General features: G+C 40.4%; 1 protein-coding gene across 4 annotated transcripts in view; it reads right to left on the bottom strand.

The window, feature by feature from the left end:
* Nucleotides 1-22,268, bottom strand: part of LOC122659828 (probable sphingolipid transporter spinster homolog 2) — a 75,472-nt gene that overhangs the window by 23,903 nt on the left and 29,301 nt on the right. For 3 of the 4 annotated variants that reach the window (XM_043854966.1, XM_043854963.1, XM_043854962.1), the window contains exons 7-11: nt 20,186-20,288; nt 20,021-20,086; nt 14,841-14,922; nt 14,453-14,550; nt 6,148-6,224 (exon numbers count right to left, since the gene is read on the bottom strand). In XM_043854966.1, the coding sequence (XP_043710901.1) occupies nt 6,148-6,224; nt 14,453-14,550; nt 14,841-14,922; nt 20,021-20,086; nt 20,186-20,288 (426 nt within the window). The remainder of the gene's footprint in view (nt 1-6,147; nt 6,225-14,452; nt 14,551-14,840; nt 14,923-20,020; nt 20,087-20,185; nt 20,289-22,268) is intronic. The other variant, XM_043854965.1, reaches the window with a different exon arrangement.

Raw genomic sequence — 22,268 nt, 5'->3', positions numbered from 1 at the left:
GCAACCAGATCTGGCCAATGGTAATTTGCTACTCGAAACTGCTACTCAAATTTGGCTGGTTGCAAAGGAACTTATGGACAGGTTAGAAACGATGAACTCCAAGAAGATTCATGACACCACTCAGAAAGACCTTTCCATCTCTAAGTATTATTCTGTCCTCCGTAGTCTATGGCAACATCTGGACCACTACTCAGATTATCAGCCCACTAATGAACCGATATTGTTGCATATCGCAAGTATGTTGACAAGATTCGGGTTTATGACTCTTGACTGGTTTAAATGTTGAATATGACCAACTTCGGGTTCAGGTTTTGGGCAGGGTTCCATTCCCTTACCTTGGAGCAGTCCTATGCTTTAGTTCTTTTTGAAGAAAATCGTAGGGCCGCTATGCTACACAGTCCAATCACTGACCGATCTGCTCTATAGACTGTTGCCGCTGCTGCTCCTACTGCTTCTAGTGATTCTTCCAAAGGGATTGTGAGATGTGAACACTGCAATAAACCCTATCACACTAAAGCCACTTGCTGGAAGCTTCATGGTAAACCAACTGATTTTGAAGCCAAGCGTTCTACTCGTGGGAAATTGAAAAACAAAGCCAATCATACCGAGACTGTTCTCACGACTCCTTCTACTGACACTGGTCTCTCCCAGAATGAACTTCAGGAATTCCGTCGTATGTTACAGGCCTCTGCAACATCTACTACATCGACTCTTGTCAATCAATCTGCCATTTCAGGTTCCCATTTTGTCCACTCAGGTAGTCTGTTTGCTGGTCATTGTGCATCAGTAGTCTCCACCCCTTGGAACATAAACTCTGGTGCCACTAATCACAGGACCGGATCCTCTAGCCTCTTTTATCGCTATTCACCAACTTCTAAGAAAGACAAAGTTCAGGTGACTGATGGTTCTCTCTCCTCTATCTCTTAATCCTCTATTTTACATATACCTAATTTTACTACTAACCTTCTATCCATTAGTAGTCTTACTCGTGACTTGAACTGTAAAGTGACTTGTTTTTTCCTTCCCACTATGTTTTTCAGGATCTGGCAATTAGGGCGGCGATCAGATGGGGTAAAGTGCATGGTGGATTATATCTGCTCGATGATGGTCGTCCTCCTTCACCACCACCATCATCTCCCCTTCATCAAACTTCATTGGTCTCTTCTGAACTTCAACAATGGCATAATCAATTAGGTCACTCCCCTTTAGGAATTTTATCTCATTTATTTCCAGCATTAGTTAAACAATGTAATAAGGATGACCTTTTCTGTGAGGCTTGTGTTCAAGCCAAACAGACTAGTTCAACTTATTCTATTTCTAATAAAAGAAGTCTTTCCCTTTTTAATCTGGTTCATACTGATGTGTGGGGTCCTAGTCGGAAACCTTCTATTTCTGGCCATCGTTGGTTTGTTTCCTTTATTGATTGCCACTCTATGAGTACCTGGGTGTATTTGATGCATAATAAAAGGGATGTTTTCTCATGTTTTCAGCATTTTCAAAAATTAGTTCGGACCCCGTACAATGCCACTCTCAAAATTTTGAGGAGTGACAATGGCAAAGAGTATATAGAGGGTCAGTTCCAAAACTACCTTGCTGCCCATAGGATCCTCCACCAAACCAGTTGTGTGGATACTCCTGCCCAGAATGGAGTGGCCAAAAGAAAAAATTGCTACCTCTTCGAGGTGGCTCGAGCATTTATGTTTGCCCATAATGTTCCTCCCCAATATTGGGGGGATGTTGTTCTTACTGCAACATACCTTATTAACAGGCTGCATACCAGAGTCCTTGACTCCTGTACCCCTGCTGCCCTTTTAACTGGCTCCTCAACCTTTATAGTTCCACCTAAAGTTTTGGGCTGTGTTTGTTATGCTAGGGATGCTCGGTCTCCTAGTAAACTTGAACCCTGTGGCCTTCGGTGCATTTTCTTGGGCTATTCTCCCTCCCAGAAGGGTTATAAATGTTACCATCCACCCACCCGTCATACCATGGTGAGTTTGGATGTCATTTTCCATAAAACCCTTTCCTATTATACCACTACACCTCTTTAGGGGGAGAATTCCAGTGAAGAGGTGTTGACTCTTGGGGCCCCTCTCCCTCTTGAGGCTCCCGTGTAAAACCAACCTGAACCCACTCCTGTCCCTCACATACCATCTAATGAAGAGGATTCCACACAAGGGGAGACCTTGGATACTGGTAATGACACAGTTCTTGTTCAGTCCAGAAAACCATTGGAGAATTTCAAAAGAGAATGAATGACTCAAATCTCAAAACATATCAGAGAGGATGTTCCAAATACAAGCAGCTTCCATCCACTACAGCATCAATACTAATTCAGTTGCCGACTCAAGATCCGGATCATCTTCCAATTCCAGGTAAAACCCCTTCTCCTGAGTTAACTATTGCTCGTCGCAATGGTACTAGGACTTGTACTCAACATCCTATATCTCATGTTGTCTCCTATAATTCCCTTTCTCCATCCTTTCGTGCTTTTGTTTCTTCCCTTTCTTGTGTTTGTATTCCCCAGAATTGGCAGGAAGCTCTTGCAAATGGAAACTGGAAGGCAGCAATGATGGAAGAAATGAGAGCATTGCAAAAAAATGATACATGGGATCTTGTAGTTCTTCCTCCAGGGAAAAGACTAGTTGGATGTAAATGGGTGTTTGTGGTGAAACAGAAGGTTGATGGCACTGTGGATCGATACAAGGCACGGTTAGTGGCAATTAGCAAAGGGGTTCACTCAGACATTTGGGATTGACTACCAGACTTTTGCACCTGTTGCTAAACTAAACACTGTCAGAGTGTTACTATCTTGTGCAGTAATTCTGGGATGGGATTTACAACAGTTGGATATGAAGAATGCCTTCCTCCATGGAGAGCTTCAAGATGAGGTATATATGGACATTCCACCTGTGTTCTCATGTGACAAAACCAGTGGCAAGGTATGTAAGTTGAAACGTGCTTTATATGGGTTAAAGCAATCACCTCAAGCCTGGTTTGGAAGATTTCATAAGGCTATGATTTCTGTGGGATATAAGCAAAGTAATGTTGACCATACTCTGTTTATCAAAAGGAATGGTGATAAAGTAACCATTCTCATAGTCTATGTGGATGATATTGTGGTGACAGGGAATGATGAGATCAACAAGTTGAAGACTTTCCTTGGCCGTGAAATTTAAATAAAGGATCTAGAAAAGCTGAAGTACTTTCTAGGGATAGAGGTTGCACGATCTTAAAAGGGCATCTTTCTTTCTCGAAGGAAGTATATCCTAGATTTATTATTTGAGAACGGGGTTAGGGTGTCACCCTGCTGATACACCTATGGAGGCTACTACAAGACTCAAGGAAAAAGAGGGTGAACCGGTTGACAAAGATCGTTACCAGCGGCTGGTAGGGAAGCTTATTTACCTCTCTCACACACAACCAGACATAGCCATTGCTGTGAGTTTGGTAAGTCAGTTCATGCATGATCCTTATTCCTCTCATATGGATGTTGTTCTTTGTATTCTTCGTTATCTGATTGGGTTGGATCTTCTGATAGAAAGTCCATATCTAGTTATTGCTCCTTTGGAGGTGGAAATCTAGTCACTTGGCGTAGCAAGAAACAGAACGTGGTAGCAAGGTCCAGTGCTGAAGCAGAATTTAATGCTATGGCACAAGGCATTTATGAGCTGTTATGGCTTAGAGGTTTATTACAAGATCTTGGTGTTCCTGTCCATCTCCCAATGATGTTGTATTGTGACAACAAGGCTGCCATTAGCATTGCTCACAAACCGTTTCAGCATGATCATACCAAGCATGTGGAGGTTGATAGGCATTTCATCAAAGAGAAGCTGGAAGGACAGATCTGTGTTCCTTTTGTGAAGTCTGCTAATCAACTGGCTGATGTGTTCGCTGAAGGGTTGAGTGGGAAAGTCTTTCATCCTATTTTAGTCAAGTTGGCCATGTTTCATATTTATGCACCAACTTGAGGGGGAGTGTTTGAATAAGTGAGAGTATTTTGAGCAAGGGTAGAATTGTAATTAGGGCTGTGGCACTGCTCACGTGAACAGTGTTGGGTCAATTCTGTAATTTTTCTTTCCCCTCTTCTGTTATAAATAAAGGGGCTTGGATGTTCATTAACACATCCAAGCATTGAGCTCTATTCTTTCCTATTAACACTATTGTTACAAAACAACGCAAGTTTCAAAGGTTCTCGAGCCATTATTTGAGTCTATTTCCGTCACCTATCTTTGGGTTAGGTTTTGGAGGGTCAAAACCTGTCCTTTGGGTGTGATTTAGGACCAAGATATTGTAAATTAGACAAGTTTTGGTGAAGGAATGGCAATGTTATTGAAGGGGTAACATGCTGTGATGACAATTTTATTGCTAGATATCAAATAACCATCAATAGGAAGTTCTAGCCTAATTTTTATCTTCTTTACTTGGGGAGCACTCTAGGGAGTTCCTAAATTTGTAGTCTTGGAGTTTGGTTTTAGTAAGTTCAGAGTCTAGAAAGTTTCAATTTTTGCTGCTTTGTATTTTTCAAGACATTGTTATCTACACAAAGGCAAGGGTACTGTCCAAGCTAAGTGGTTGAATGATAAATTTCATAGTTTTTCTTTTAGTGGTGTTTGCTGCCCACATATTGGGCCAGTTTGGCGACAATTGGCTACTCTTGCTGTCTGTTTATTGCTGCTCTCTCCTCTTCTCTTTCCTTCCCTTTCTTCTTATTTCTTCAATGTTACTGTTCATGGGTACTTTCGTGGTCCCATAACAGTACCTAATTTCTTCCCCCCCCCCCCCCCCCCAAATCTCTTCTATTTCTTAGAACCCCAATCAGCTCTATATCTAAATCACCAACTTCCATTGTAGTTAAGCCCTAGAAAGCTAAATCAGGGGTACACTCCCACATGAAGCCTCTATCATGGCGTAGCTTAAAGCCAAAAAAAAAAAAAAGTGTCTGGAAGTCTCTTTCTTATGCTTCGGTGAACACTATGGTCGAGCGTGATTATCTAGGGGTGATTTGGTGGATGCAGTCTCAGGCGGGTGGGGCTTGGAGATATCATCATCTCATAAGGAAAGGTAGCTACTTGTATGCTGAAGGAAATTTTACTCTTGGAAGATAAGACACAGTGAAATATTTAGCTCGTGAATTAGTTAGCAATGGAACAGTTGGGCAATCTCTGTGCATATCAGAGCTAAGGCCCTGATTGGCCCAGCAGGTTGAACCAGTTGACCCCACCACCTGGTCCAAAAATAGGACAATAAAACTACATCAACCCATTCACTTCTGGATGGTTTTTACCAGTTGACTCATCAAACCTGCCTCCAAAAAGGGTTGCTCAGGTTGGTTTTCAGAAAAATTGGCATGTGGGCTATTACATCATGAACTTAGCCTCCACTTTTTTGTTTCTTTTACCTCAGCTACCTGTCCTGTTTCTTGTACCATTATCTTTTTCTTCCGCGGGGTGGGGGTGGGGGGAGACCTTTGTTATCTATCCAAAAAAAAAAAAAGATAGTTTATCAAAGTATGGAAGACTAATCAAACAACAATCCAAGGAGGGTGATGAAAAGTTGGAGTGTATGGGATTTTGTAGTTTATACTAGTAGGTTATTTTGAGGTTAATGGTCTGTCAGTGTATGTGACTTTGTATTCATGCTTCTTCATTGGTGTTAATGAAATTCTGTTATGTTGCTTATACATACTAGTAGGTTATTTTGAGGTTAATGGTCTGTCACTGAATGTGACTTTGTATTCATGCTTCTTCATTGGTGTTAATGAAATTCTGTTACGTTGCTTATCCCAACACCCCCCCCCTCCTTAAAAAAAACACACCAAGTGGCAGAAGAACAAACTCAATAAATTGTTATTTATAAATTAAAAAAAGGAGCATCAAAATATTATTCATCATTCAACATACTTTTATGCCTTGGACAAAAGAACCATATGTGCAACACTAAAAAGAGAACAACATAATAGCATATAATGATAATGGAATTACAAGATTATGTTGGTCATCCTGTTCTTGCAACTGTTCAATACTAAAAGCTGAGTACTAAGATTTTCCTATTTGAAATGATGGTACTGCAAAATTAAGTTCAGGGATTCAGTTTACGAAGGGTGACATCTGATACGTGACTATAAATTAAAGACTAAGGCCAGCTTACCATATGATAAATTTCATACCCAGCCTTTGGCCCCCAATATGAATAAGCTCCTATGACAAAGTTGTACGCTATGTAACCTGACAAACCATTTCATCATAAAAATGATAACCTTTAATTAAAAAAAAAATTAAAAAAATACAGAATATTAAGAACACAAGATCATTGAATCTAACAGTTATAACTGACAAAAGGAAACATAAAAGCAATATTAAAGAAAACTAAAATATCATTATCAACCAACTCCAATTGCAAAATATCATTACAAGATTATGTTGACAGAGGTTAGAGCCTAAAAGACTAAAAGGGCAGTCATATCAATACAATGGGAAAGAAGTTTAGATCCGGAAAGTAAAGAAGATCTAGATCTGGAGAATTAAGAGGGAATACGATGCAGCAGCTACAACTGAAGAAGCAGGAGCATCGACTTAAGAACCGATAAACAAGAAAAGGACTGGCAGCAAGGAGGGCACGTCAGCAGCCCAAGCAGCAACTCTCGTAATTGAATATGGTCAAAGCAATGGTTACAAGTTTAGCTTAACTAGATTTCTTGAGCCCATCAGCTCTCAGTTTTTGCATAATGAACAAGAATATGGTCAAAGCAATGGTTAAACATCTATCTGTTGAATAATGTACACACGGTATTCTGGTCACTTTGGTGTTTTATTTTGTGTTTTTATGTACTGCCTAGCTATGTCGGCTATGGCAGGGGTATAATTGTCACCTTGATGTAATTTTTGAAGTTATAAATATATGGCTTGGCTGATCACATCGATCATTCAAGCATTCCTCTATTTCTGGTTTTGTTAACATGGTATCAGAGCCATCTTCTCTGATCTAGGGTTTCAAAACCTTCCCCCCTCCATCGTTCTTCTCTTCCGCCCTTCTCCATCGATTCTTTTTCTTTTTCTTCTTCCCCCTTCCTTGGTTCTCTCCATCTTTCAAGGGCAGCACTAATGAGGTGATCCCATTATGATCTAGTTGCTGCCCTCCATCCCACCTCACATTATATGCCCTAATTACAGTTCACGATAGCTGCTGTTTTTATTCTTTGCGATATTTGGACTGCTCCTATTTTTTGGAAATTAACCCTATCGATTTGGGAGGTTGATTGTTCACCTTGAGCACTACTGGCAGGCCTTTGGACAGCATCTATCACAGCTACATCATCAAATACTGAAGCCCCTCAAGTTCCAGCCCCTCTTTTCCCTTTATCGATCTCAACTGTCAGGGTTTTGAAAAACCCTGACACCATATCGATCTTAGGTTTTGGGCTGCCTGTTTGGGGAGATTATTTGAGGGACAATTCCCATATCATATTGCTACACTCAACCTGTTTATCAGCCACATCTGCTGCAGTTTTTTTTGAAGATCAGATTTTTCAAATTAGTGGATCGATCCCTGCCTGGCTGAATTATGGGTGACTCAGAGATGACTACTGCTACTTCTGGAGGAGATGGTCAAACTAGGATTGACTTTCTTCCCTATGCTGCTACCATTAAGCTTGATGGTGCGAACTATTTAATTTGGGCCAGATCTTTATCCTTAGCCGTGGCTGGCAGGGGACTCACTGGCCATCTTACTGGCACCAAACAGCCTACTGAAGAAGGTGCTGCTCGTACTAAATGGGCTGCCAACGATGCTATGGTGATGTCCCTTGTTCTGAATTCTATGACCACTGACCTCTCTAGTCAGTATCTCCTCCTTGACACTGCTACTCAGATATGGATTGCTGTCAAGGGAACTTATGGTCGTTCAGGTAGTGGTGCTCAGGTTTATGAAATCCGGAAGACACTCCAAAACACTACTCAGAAGGAGATGTTTGTCACTAAATACTACGCTGCCCTCAAGTGTTTATGGCAGCAATTGGATCACTATGCTCGGTTTCAACCTACTACTACTGCTGACATTACTGCCTATCACTCTTACGTGGATCAGTTTCGGGTCTATGATTTTTTGGCTGGCCTTAATGATGATTATGATCCTATTCGGGTGCAAGTTCTTGGTCGGGTTCCTTTCCCCACTTTAGAGGAGACCTTTTCTTATGTTCACAGTGAAGAGACACGTAGGGCTGCTATGATGATTACTCCCAAAGTTGAGAGATCAGCCTTACAGGCTACTGGCTCCACCCCAGATCCTTCTCCTGACAGTGTTGTTGCTACTGCTACAGCAAAAGAGCCTGTGAAGTGTGATCATTGCCACAAACCATATCCCACTAAGGCTCAGTGTTGGAAATTACATGGGAAGCCTACTGATTTTGAGGCCAAACGTGGTCGTGCTAAGTCTAAAAACAAAGCCAATCACACTGAAAGTGTAGCTCCAGCTCCCACTGCTGACATTGGTTTCTCCCAGGAAGAACTCCAAGCTCTCCGGCGTCTGTTGAACACATCTGCTGCATCTACTACATCTGCTGCCAATTCAGGTTCCTTCTTTGCCCGTACAGGTATTTCCTTTACTGGTCATTGTGCATCGGTAGTCTCCACTCCTTGGATTATAGACTCTGGTGCTATTGATCACATGACAGGTTCTTCCAGCCTCTTTAATACATATTTTCCTGCTTCTGGTAAAGATAAAGTCAAAATTGCTGATGGGTCCCTCTCCTCCATCTCAGGGAAAGGATCCATTGGATGTTCCCCTTCTCTTACACTGTCATCTGTGTTGCATATTTCCAAGTTTACCACTAATCTTCTTTCCATTAGTAGTATCACCAAATCTCTGAATTGTAAAGTGACATTTTTTCCCACTCATTGTGTTTTTCAGGAACTGGACTCAGGGAAGACGATTGGATCTGGTAAAGTGCATGGCGGATTGTACCTGCTTGATGGAGACCCTGCATCTACCCAGGCTTTACCTTCTAGGCTCTGTCACTCGGCATCTTTCTCTTCTGAATTACACAAATGGCACTGTAGACTAGGACATCCCCCTTTAGGTACTTTATCCACTTTACTTCCAGCATTAGTTAAAGATTGTAATAATGAAGATTTTTTTTGTGAGCCTTGTGTCTTGGCTAAACAGACACGTTCAAATTATCCCATTTCTAATAAAAGATCTTCTTCCTTATTTCATGTTGTTCATACTGATGTATGGGGTCCTAGAAGAAAAGTTTCACTATCTGGTCATAAGTGGTATGTAACTTTTATTCACTGCTATTCTAGGTTCACTTGGGTCTACCTTATGCACACAAAAAATGAAGTTTTTTCATGTTTTCAGCATTTTCACCAGTTGGTTAAGACCCAATTTAATGCCACTCTTCAAATTTTGAGGAGTGACAACGGGACAGAGTATATGGAAGGTCAGTTCCAAAAATACCTTGTTGCCCATGGAATCCTCCATCAGACCAGCTGTGTTGATACTCCAGCCCAAAATGGTGTGGCTGAGAGGAAAAACTGCCACCTCCTGGAGGTAGGTAGAGCTCTTCTGTTTGCTCGCAATGTCCCTTCCCTTTATTGGGGGGATGTTGTCCTTACTGCAGCCTATTTAATTAATAGGTTGCCCAGTTGGGTTCTTCATTCCAAACCCCCTGTTGAGCTATTACTTGGCTCTTCTTCCTTTATAGTTACCCCTAAGGTATTTGGCTGCATTTGTTATGCTAGGGATACAAGGTCCCCTGGTAAACTTGAACCACGTAGTCTCCGCTGCATTTTCTTAGGTTACTCTGCTACACAGAAGGGGTACAAATGTTATTACCCTCCATCCCGCCGGACTTTGTTCAGCATGGATGTCGTTTTTCAGGAGAGTGTTAGTGAAGATGTGCTGACTATAGACTCTCTACCTCCACTCCAGTCTGTTTACGATGAGTTTGAACCAGTTCAGCCTGCTCCTAGTACTCCCCCAAAGTCAGGGGGAGACCATCTCTATTCAGGGGGAGCAAACTACCCCAGTCCAGACTCCTGTCCAGAGGACTATTAGTGAATTTCAGAGGAGGATTGATGACAGTACTGTGAAGACCTATGCAAGGAAACATAAGTAGGTTCAATCAACTGTTGCTCCAGTACCCATCCAATTGCCGAACCTGGATCCAAAACCTGCCTCTCCACCTGGTAATGTTCCTTCTCCTGAGTTACCTATTGCTCTTCGCAAAGGTGTCAGGAATTGCACTCAACATCCCATATCTTATGTGGTTTCTTATGACTCCCTTTCCCCATCCTTTCGTGATTTTGTTTCTTCTCTTTCTTCTGTTCGTATTCCTAACAATTGGCACGAAGCTCTATCAGATGGAAAGTGGAAGGTAGCAATGATGGAAGAAATGGAGGCCTTGAAGAAAAATAACACATGGGAGCTTATGGTTCTTCCACCTGGGAAGAAAACCGTTGGATGTAAATGGGTGTTTGTGGTGAAACAGAAGGTGGATGGCACTGTGGATAGGTATAAGGCACGACTCGTGGCCGAGGGGTTCACTCAGACATACGGCATTGATTACCAGGAAACCTTTGCACCTATTGCGAAGCTAAATACTATTCGTGTGTTATTATCCTGTGCAATCAACCTTGGATGAGATTTGCAGCAGCTAGATGTAAAAAATGCCTTCCTAAATGGAGCACTGGATGAGGAGGTGTATATAGACATTCCACCAGGGTTCTCTTGTGACAAAAACCAAGGAAAAGTGTGTAGGCTGAAGCGTGCACTATATGGGCTGAAGCAGTCACCTCGAGCATGGTTTGGCCGGTTCCACAAGACCATGATTTCTGTGGGCTATAAGCAGAGTAATGATGATCACACACTCGTTATAAAGAGGGTTGGTGAAAAACTCACTGTTCTTATAGTCTACGTTGATGACATAATGGTTACTGGCAATGATGGTGATGAGATCAGACGGTTGAAGACCTTCCTTAGACAAGAATTTGAGATTAAAGATCTAGGGAAGCTACGATACTTTCTTGGGATCGAGGTGGCCAGATCTTCTAAAGGCATTTTTCTCTCCCAAAGGAAGTATGTCCGAGACTTATTGGCTAAAACCGGGTTGTTAGGCTGCCATCCTTCAAATACTCCTATGAACCCTACTGTACGGCTCAAAGAAAAAGAGGGTGAGCCTGTTGATAAAGGCCGGTACCAAAGACTTGTAGGGAAGCTGATTTATCTCTCACACACTCGTCCTGACATTACTGTCGCCGTGAGTACTGTGAGTCAGTTTATGCATGATCCCTACTCTTCTCATATGGAGGCTGTTCTTTGTATCTTGCACTATCTGAAGTCAGCTCCTGGAAAAGGCATTCTTCTGTCTCCACATTGTCACCTACGGATAGAGGCATACACTGATGCTGATTGGGCTGGTTCTGCGGATCGCAAGTCTATCTCTGGGTATTGCTCCTTTGTAGGTGGAAATCTAGTCACGTGGCTTAGCAAGAAGCAAAATGTAGTTGCTCGTTCTAGTGCCGAAGCAGAGTTTCGAGCTATGGCACAAGGTATTTATGAGTTACTCTGGCTCAAAGGTTTGCTACAAGATCTTGGTGTTCCTATTCGTCTTCCTATGATGTTGTATTGTGACAACAAGGCTGCAATTAGCATAGCACACAACCCAGTACGGCATGATCGTACCAAGCATGTTGAGGTGGATAGGCATTTTATCAAGGAAAAGTTAGAAGATGGATTGATTTGTATTCCCTTTGTGACATCTGCTGATCAACTTGCTAATATCTTCACCAAGGGATTGTCTGGGAAGCATAGTTCGAGAACTCGCGAGATCTCGCCGAGTTTCTCGGTTTTTCGAAATCCTGAGACGAGACGGGGGTCGAGTCATAAAAGTACAATATCTCTCCGAGATCTCTCCGAGATCTCGGTTTGACATAGGAAAATGCCCATCTAAGTCCTTTATATGAGTGCCAAATCTCCAGACCTTACTGGAAAATCTTGGTATACAGACACCTATCTATGCCAAGAACCAAGACAGACTAGACAAACACTTATTTATGCCTAATATCATTTAAGTAAATGTTTTTGCATTTGTATTTGTGTTGAAAGCTTTCCATCAAGTCCAAGATTGCTTAAATCTGATTTATATTGAAGGAGTTATGTACTGGTCAAACTTAATTCGGTGTGCGCAAATGTCGTCAAAATCGCTCTGAATGAAAATAGTTTTTTGGACATCAAAACAAATGAATATTTTACCGCACTTTTGGTTTTTAGCAATGTTTTACCATAATAAGATTTATGGAATTTTTAGATTTGAGAAAAACCCCAACATTAGAAAGTTGAAAATTGCACCTATCGCCAAAAATCCAGTTTTTGTTCTTGAACTGGGGGGGGGGGGTTTGACTTTTTTTCCTTTCGGAATTTTATTTTTTAACTATTTTTATTGGATTCAAATAGGGGGGTATTTGCTTATTTATGAATAATATCTTAAGTAAATGAAATACAAATACAAAAGCATTTACTTAAATGATATTAGGCATAGATAAGTGTGTTTGTCCTGTGTCTGTCCTGGTTTCTAGCATAAGTGTCTGTCCTGCTTTCCCACTAAATGAAACTCCTATTTGGACTTTGTTTTTGCAAAATCTGATAGTGTCATTGTGTTTAAATGGCCTAAAATAGGCTGAATATCAAGTTTCAGACCCAAACTAGGTCTAAAACCCACGGAGATGAGGCTTCGAGTCGAGAAAAAAAAAAAGTGCACCAACTCGGCAAGATCTCGCCGAGATCTCGACTCGACTCAGTTTTTCAAGGGTCCGAGTTGGCACCGAGACCCGAGTTTTCGAACCTTGTTGGGAAGTTATTTCATCCTAATCTAGTCAAGTTGGACATGATCGACATCTTTGCTCCAACTTGAGGGGGAGTGTTGAATAATGTACACCAGAATACCGTGGGGTATTCTGGTCACTTTGGTGTTTTATTTTGTGCTTTTATGTACTACCTAGCTATGTCGGCTATGGCAGGGGTATAATTGTCACCTTGATGTAATTTTTTAAGTTATAAATATATGGGTTGGCTGATCACATCGATCATTCAAGCATTCCTCTATTTCTGGTTTTGTTAACACTATCTTAACTAGATTTCTTGACAGCCCATTTAGTCAGTTTAATGTTTGTCTTTACTGTTAGGACTATTTTACCCCTGCTTAGTAAGGTTTAGTGGGTTGTTTGAGTCTTTATCATGTCTTCTACGTATTTTGATGTAACAAACAGGTTTGTCCCCTTTTTTTTAGATCCTAACTCAGGTTATTTGAATTCTTTTTTTTTTTTTCCTGCTCAAATTTGGTAGGGTTTTGGCTATAAGTATTGGTTAAAGAGACAAAATAAAAGGGGAAAATCTTCACTTTCCTATCAGCCCGCTAGAGCTTGTTTATGCCTCTTTTCTGAGTTTTTAAGGTAGGAAAACCTAGGCTTATTTTTGGGCCCATGATGCACCAATCAGTGGCTGGATTATTGTTATCCACTTTGGAAGCCCAAGCCCAAGAGACCCAGCCCAAAAGTGAAGGTTGATGTCTCAATATTGTGCCCATATAAAGGGCCACGTCTACATCTTCTATCATTATTCATCACTGAAACTCTACTTTTCTTCTCTGATTTTCACTTTTATTTTGCTCTAGAACCTATTATAGATCTTGAATAACAGAATCAATTCAAATCTTTAATTTTCAGTTCTTTTTATTAGTCCCCATCGCATCCCCGAGTTCATTCTCTAATCTTGACCAATAACTCATATCTGAGCCTTTGGATTGTTCTGCAGACCAGAGAAATCTGATCTGACAAACAGCAGGGTCTGTTAGTCTATAAAATACAATTGAGCAGAATCTGGGACTGGGTTTTAACCTTTAAGAGAAACTAAAACTCATTAAACCCTAATATTGGTTCGTTTAATTTCCAGATTTATTGATACACTGTTATCACCTCCCATTAATCAATTTTTCTCCTTGTGTCTAAATTTGACATGTGGCTTATCTAAGGAACACCCCATCTGTCCATTGGTCAGAATGACCCATCTCTCCACATGACAGACAGAGTGGATAGTTTGGGAATGGACTCTAACAGTCATTGTGGAAATCCTTCTCCCCCTTCTCCCCCCTCTCCCCCCCACCTTTTCCCACCTTCTGCTTGTTAACTAACAATTGCTGTAGCCCTGGGATTGATTTTTGACACTTAAATTGTAATCCTTTTACAGGCTTTCATTCTTGAAAAATTTACCATTGATCCTAACGCTTTCAAGTACTTTTTTGTATGAGAACAAATTGGAATTGGTATAAGTATAGTAGCCATCTCACTCATGATCATCATTCAGACATGCTGTTTGTCTTGTTTCTTAAATAAGTCATCATTCAAAGATATGCGAAGAAATTGTATGAGTACTTTAAGAACTAAAATAGATGAGAGAATACCTAGAACATTTATGACATAGACCTTATTAACCAGGAGAACTTTCATATCTGTCGAGAACCTTGAAATCTGATTCAGGATCTTTAGTGATCCCTTGGACCTGGCATTTGGAGGGGGGAGGAGGAAGCCCAAAAATATCAGCTAGCAATTCAAAATTTTCAATTCAATAATTAAGTCATGAAATGTAATAGACAGCCTTTTTTGGCAACATCAAAGGCATGTGACAACTAGAGAGCAAGACATGGGTAAAAAACTGGCCTTCAGAAAAACTACAAGAATAAATTTATGAAAATTAAGGCAGTAATGACATAAAGCAAAACCCAAATTATGACTTTGTTTTAATAAAAAGTAAATAAGACACAGGAGGAGCTCGGATGGAAGAGCCCTCACAAGAAACCTTTCTTTGATTTGTGATCATTGAATTCCTCATTTCCTGCTAAGACACCAGCTTTACCATCTGAAACCTGTGTATCTGCAATTAAGATCTAGGTATCAGTATTCAGTTTAGGACAGGGATAACGCATCCCAATGTGGCTGAAAATGGTGTATATTTGGAGGAAGTATCCTAAATCCCTGCTATTCCTTTCAAGCTAGATGGACCAGCTCGAATAAAAAACACATTCTCCTCTCCAAGAATTATATTTGAGAGTTCAACTAGTAGCAAAAGTAATCCCATTTGGTCTCCCAAACGCTGAACATTTAGGTCCCAACACCTATTGCCAGTTGCCACACCTCCACAGCAAATGGACAACGTAATAACAATTATGGAACAGATTAAGCATCTCTCGACTACAGATAAAATGCATTCATGATGAACAGAGCCCTGAAGATAAGATGGTTAATGTTACGATTGTCAAACTACTTAAACAGGATCTCCTATGGTTCAAATTTTCTTCCAAGGGCTGGTAGATGGCATGTTTCAGAACAATGTTCCAATCCCACATAGAGATTTAGTTGAAGAATATATGAAAACAGGGTTAACAAACTAATAGTGGCCTTGGATAGTTAATAACCATTTGTACATTCTTGCCAGCTGATGCAAGAAAACTTGGGGTTGGGGGGAGGACCCTAAAATAATGTCAAATCTTAGGATCAACGAGGCTTTAGAGGTTTTATGGCAAAAGTAAACGAATGCCAATACATATATTGATTAGGCTTAAAGGAGATCCAAATTTTAGTGATAGAATATTAGAAATAGATTTAAAAAAAAAAAACTTTCCATAACAATCAACATGTGGAGCTCTCAGAATCCCCAAAGAAGTCCCGAGGGCCCCAAAATTGTAAATAGACTAGGAATTAATATTTTTTTCCAACTCAAAATTTTCAGCCTCCGCAGACACGTACGTGCAGGGAAAAAGTGATATTTACAGCGGCGGGGATAGATATCAAGACCTATTTCTTACTAAGGAGGAGTCAAAATTAGACTAACCATGACCGAATCGTGGACTACAAACTAAACTCTAAAAAACAGAAATCTTGGCATAGATTGTCACCTCACCAAATTTTTAGACATAACTCTCCCAAATCAGAAAAAATTCAAAAGATTGTAGATGCATTATATAAAACACCAAAAATAAAAACTTCTCAAATGGAAACAAAAAAAAATGGACAAGTTTTGACCCCTTCAAGATAAAAGGCATTATGGGAAAGTGATACAATAATCATAGAGTCAAGTTATATTTCTGAAGATAATGGTAACTCAAACTAGAAAGACCAAACCAGACCACCATAACCAACAGTATTATTGACTATACTCAATTCCATCTCCATACAAAATATTAAAACCAGAATAACAAAAATCCCTTACAACCCCTGCAAAAATAGTAATAAACAATCAAAAACTGAAATTCTTATGATAACTAGGCCATTCTCCATTTCCTTTTATGATCTCTGATCATCTATGCCTGAAGGCAACACCCATTTGAACCCCACAAACATTCAATCCCTTTTCCCTGTTTGGATCAACTAGAACTTACAAGTTACAAGTTCTCTGCTGTGCATCAGTGCTTCTATTACCAATAAGTCTCATTGGAGTCAAAGTATACATCAACACTCCCCCTCAATTGCAAGCCAACATCCCATGGTCCTTACACGTGGAGCTCACACAACACCGATGGACAAGAAATGTCGGGAAAACTCTTCCGACGCACTTCCCAGGAGTCGAACAGTCAAACCTCTCTGCTCCGATACCATGTTCGCTACCATTTCACCTAAAAGCTCAAGCTATTAGGGAAGGGCAGTGTCAATGTATACATCAACAGTATCAAATCTTCCACTGTGCTTTAGGGATCAAATATGTGTATCCTAGGTATTCTCATCAAAGAATATACCCTGTAAGCAATCAAGTAGGTTCACCATCTCTTCTAATTCCACATCTCTCAAATTCCTTAAAACCCAAAACCCCCATCGAATCCCTCCCTTGCTTTGAGACATATAGTCCATAATGGGCTTGCCCTTTCTATCATTGGGGTATAGCTGTCAAGGTGTCGCCTAGGCGGGCGCCTTGGTTGCCTTGCTTCCAGAACCCCTCCATCACCTTGGGTCGCCTAGACTTCGTGACAATTATGCACTGGGACATACAACCTCGGAATCTAACTTGAAAAACTTCTTCCCCCCACCATATGTCTTCCCTAAACCTCACTCTATTCTCCTCCCCACATCGTATCTGGCATGCTTTAAGAACACTTGGGACAATCTACTTATGCTCTCCCAAGGCCATACAAGCATAGTTATCAAGGCGGCAAGGCGACCATGGCATTGACGTGTTGAAAGGGGTCTAAAATCAAGGCAACACCCCACAAGGCGGCAAGGCGCCCAAGGGTCCTGGACGCTTAGGCGTTGCCTTGATAACTATGCATACAAGAGTTATTTCATTTGTAGAACCTGAATCCAAGCCAATACCCACCTAATTCGACTTATTCGCCTATGTTATATGCTCTTTTATGTTCCTTTTTCCTATTTAAATTAGGACTTTTCATTTTTGGATCCTCTTTCCTAGTCCAAGTTGGATTAGTATTCTCATTCCTAGTATAAATGGGAGAGCTCATCCTATGCCTTGATAGCATGCAATATATGGTTGGACCAAACAAAAAATTCACCTATGTTTTAAGTTCATAACAGAGATTTTTTTTTAAAAATAAGAAATTTTTCACGGTGTTTTCACGGTAACTGCAAATTAACTTTCAAACCCTATCTCCCCCCCCCCCCCCACACACACACACACAAAAAAAAAAAACTATAAACTTTACTAAATCCATGGGTTATCTTTATTTTCATATTTCACTTAGAACATGCCACCAATTTTTTACCATATCAGCTACTTTTACCAATAAAATTTCTTTCATCTTGGATTATTTTAGTTACAAAGAGACTTCCTGTATATATTATCATGTACATCCATATCAGCCTGTATGCCACTGTCTTATCCAAAAATTGTTGGTATCAATTAGTTCCTCACTGTCGAGATCCATATATAACCATGTCAATTCTTAAGAGCAACAATCTGATAGCAGGGAAAACTTTCAATTTGGAGCTTTTTTATGTGGTGTCTCAAGCTATCTAGCATGCATTGCTAAGAAACCCATGGATATGAGCAAATTTAAAGAGTATTATAGCAAACTATCAGCTGCCATGCATCGCAGTACTCTTTAATGAATGATGTGTCATTTGCCATTTTTCATTTCTCAATTCTCATCCCATTTCCCATCCCTCTTTCCCCTATCTCTTCATCCCCCTTTTTTTTATGTAGACCTCAGTTTTCCCTACGTTGTTTTAATTGGATCCATGTAGCCGACCCCATTAAGTTGGGTTGTTTTTATTGTTGTATTCTTGGAGCATCTTGAACCCAACATTTTCTTCAGTAGACAAGTACTATGGTGAATAATACTTGCGCAAGCACAAAAAGAACCAAGCCCATAACACTTAGGCCCATGGTTCTTCAACAGGCTTTTGGGCCAGGCCAGCCCATTGGGCTGGGTGTTAATTGGTGATTAGGTCACACAATAGGGGTCTATTAGTAGTTTCTAATTTTTGTTCTAGGCATAGTTCGAAAACTCGACGAAATTTCAGATATTTCAATAATTTCGAACCCCTAAGACGAAACATTATATGAAACGTCGAAACCCAAAACAGACAATATTTTGACAAAAATTTCGGAGATTTCATTTCGGAATCTCGCTCATTTCGGTCTAAAAAATGCACCGTTTCGTCGAAATTTCGGTCTTCGTTTTGGTATTTCGCTCATTTCGGCCTTTTGTACCCCAAAATGGCAAAGCAGAACTCCAAAAACAAAAACAAAAACAAAAATTGTTTCGGCGAAATTTCGGTCTGGGCGAAATGGCCCTCCAAGACGAATTTTCGAACTATGGTTCTAGCCTACGATGCTAGATTCTACTAGATAGCTTAAGTAACTTTCTTTTTATTTGTTACTTGGTGTACTATTCCATGTGTGGGACTTCCTTTTAGTCTGTTTCTTTATTTGTTTTATTTCTGCAGCACATTATATAATTTGTAAGGAGCCTTTGAGCTCTCCCCCACGATTTGAGTTGATGAATGAAAACTTGGTTTACACCATGTGTTGCTGTGTGATGCAGTTGAGTGAGGTGAGAAGCCTAGGGTTAGTGACAGACTGACCCCTTCTTCTTCCCCTTTCTTCTCCTAGTTTCTAATTTAATTACACGGCAACTGAGATCTGATAGAGGCTACCAAGCCCTCCTTGAAGGTTATTCAAAATGCTGTTAAAGTCTCCTTGCATGATCCATCAATTCTCTTTAAGGAATTGAAATTTAGAAGCTAAAACATACCCTGCAGCACTACTGTTCTGAGATCTCTGGCAGTAGCATCCAGAGGTGATATCCCTCCATCCAACCAGTAACTCAAGCCCCTCTTTTGGTATGTTATTTCTCCAGTCCTTGGCATCCTTGGACTGTACTTTTATTGCCATCCAATGGCTATCTCTTTAAGTAATTGAGTTTTTAATTCTCCCTCTCTTGTTTCTAATTTTGCGTCGCTCCCAATAGTTGATGATCCAGCCATCAGATGTGGCCAGATTTTTGAAGCGTAGAAGGTCTTCCACATCCTTATCTTTGACTGGAATTAGAGCCCCATCAGTGTTGGTTTAGGGTTATTATTGTTGTTATCTTAAAGTTTTTATTTTGGAAGTATCTTGTTCACTAAGTTTTTCTGGTTCTCTGTTTACTTCCGACAGTGAGGTTTCACCTTGCTGTTTTTTTTAACTGTTGTTTAATCCTTAATAACAGTTAACTGATTCTGATATATATGGTTTAACCAAGTGTCAACAGCCTTATACTGTTAGCCTTTCTGTTAGGCCAATTTCCTGACCTTCTATTACTGTTAATTAGAGGCTACCTTGCCGTAAACCAGTCTTATTAATCCTATTGTTGAGTTAGGTTGTTAGCTTGCTGTTTAGTGAACCTAGTCCCACCATTTCTTGCATTGTGAACGAGGGCCAGAGGTGCAAGGGGGCCCTTGTCAGAAAAGTAAAACATATATTCTGCAAACAGTACCAAATCACTCAGCATTGCTGAAATCCAAATTAAAGGCATAAACACCTTCACCTTCAGCAGAAACAGTAGCTATGGGTTCCAATGCTTTTTTCGATTCAGCAGGAACAAAACCTGTGATTAAAAATTGTGAGGAACATATAAGAGCACTTGCAAGATAACATAAGAAAGTAGAGCTGATAGTCACTCAAACGAATATGAAAAAGCAGCCACCTTTCAACTGCAAAGGTTTAATAATAAATCCAGAAACAGCAAACGGAAGCATCAAAATTGCCTCGCCCCAGAATGCCCAACGCCAATTAAAATAGCCTCCAACCTGAGGATCATGGAAAGAAGATAATTATTGATTATTTATAGGTAAAAAAAAGGAAAAGGAGAAGGAAAAATTACATTGACATAAAGCTATGAAGCACAAGTGTACAAGACAGTAGAATCTATGACAATAATAGCAGGTACATGTTAAAACTAAGAGCACTCTATCAGTTACTATTTTCCAGACAATTCCTAAGAACAGCCAGTTGCAAAAGGCACGACAAGTGTTACATTTAAGAGCCACACAGAGAATTTTCGAATCTGGGCCTAGGTTTAATTGGCATAAAAGTACACTAATTGGTAATGGTTATGTTCATAATGAAGCGCTAGGAATAGGGGCCAGTTACTTGGGTTGTAAGGTAGGTGAACTCACTGTGATGTATTTGGGAGTCATTAGCAACTAAAGTTCCAGAATAAAGACAAAAATTAGGACAGAATTCAGACTATAATAGAATAAAAAAAATAATAACATATTAGGATTAGTGTCCTTCTGGGCCTCATTATGCCTAGTGAAGTATAACGCTTCCCCACATACATCTCTGGGGAATTCCGTGAATACTGGCTTGATCAATGTGATCACAGCCCAGCCTTTATTTATAATATTGAAATCATATGACAAAAATATAACTAAGCAATGTGGGACTAAAACCCACAAACAAGAATACTCCCATGGACAGATTTACCCTTGGACCCATATTACAACACTCCCCCTCAAGTTGGTGCATACATATCAAACATGCCCAACTTGCTAACAGTAGGAAAGAACAATTTTGTACTAATTCCTTTGGTAAGGATATCAGCCAACTGTTCACTAGACTGAATAAATGGAATACAAATAATTCCTTGTTCCAGCTTCTCTTTGATGAAGTGCCAGTCAATCTCAACATGTTTGGTCCGATCATGTTGAACTGGGTTGTGAGCAATGTTGATTGCTGACTTGCTATCACAATAGAGTCGCATAGGAAGATCATCACTCATCCCCAAGTCTTGAAGAAGCCCCTTGAGCCAAAGGAGCTCACAAATACCCTGTGCCATAGCTCGGAATTCAGTTTCAGCACTATATCGAGCCACAACAGCTTGTTTTTTGCTTCTCCAAGTAGTTAGATTACCTCCAACAAATGTGCCATATCCAGATGTGGACTTCCTATCATCAGGACTGTCAGCGCAATCTGCATCAGTGTACACCTCTATCCGGAGATGGCCGTATGGAGAGAACAATACTCCTTTCCCCAGAGCTGACTTGAGGTAACAGAGAATTCTGTATGCTGCTTTCAAATGAGAAAAGTGAGGGTCATGCATGTATTGACTGACAAGGCTTACAGCAAAGGTGATGTCTGGCCGAGTATGTGAGAGGTAAATCAATCGACCCACTAACCTCTGATAGCTTCCTTTGTCCACGGGCTCACCTTCCTTACTCTTCAAATGTGTATTGGGCTCCATAGGGGTATCTGCTGGTTTACACCCAAGCATCCCTGTTTCTTTCAATAAATCCAAGGTATATTTCCTTTGAGAGAGAGATATGCCCTTAGCTGAATAGGCAACCTCAATCCCTAGGAAGTACCTCAATTTGCCCAAATCCTTGACTTCAAACTCCATGCCCAAATAAGCTTTCAGCTTCTAAATCTCATGTGCATCACTGCCTGTAATTACTATGTCATCAACAGAGACAATCAAAAGGGTAACTTGCTATCCCACTCTCTTAACAAACAATGTGTGGTCTGCATTACTTTGCTTATACCCATATGCGATCATAGCCTTGTGGAATCGGCCAAACCAAGCCCTTGGGGACTGCTTCAGACCATACAGGGCCTTCTTTAACTTGCACACTTTCCCTTGAGTCTCTAAAGAGGTAAAACCCGGGGGTACCTCCATGTAGACATCTTCTTCCAAGTCTCCATGTAGGAAGGCATTCTTCACATTGAGTTGTTGAAGTTCCCATCCTTAATTTACAGCACAAGAAATGCTGACCCATACAGTATTCATC

Source organism: Telopea speciosissima, chromosome 4 (assembly GCF_018873765.1).
Source record: "Telopea speciosissima isolate NSW1024214 ecotype Mountain lineage chromosome 4, Tspe_v1, whole genome shotgun sequence".
NCBI lineage: Eukaryota > Viridiplantae > Streptophyta > Magnoliopsida > Proteales > Proteaceae > Telopea > Telopea speciosissima.
Note: the sequence above shows the minus strand (reverse complement) of the source record. Positions and strands in the feature narration are given on the sequence as shown.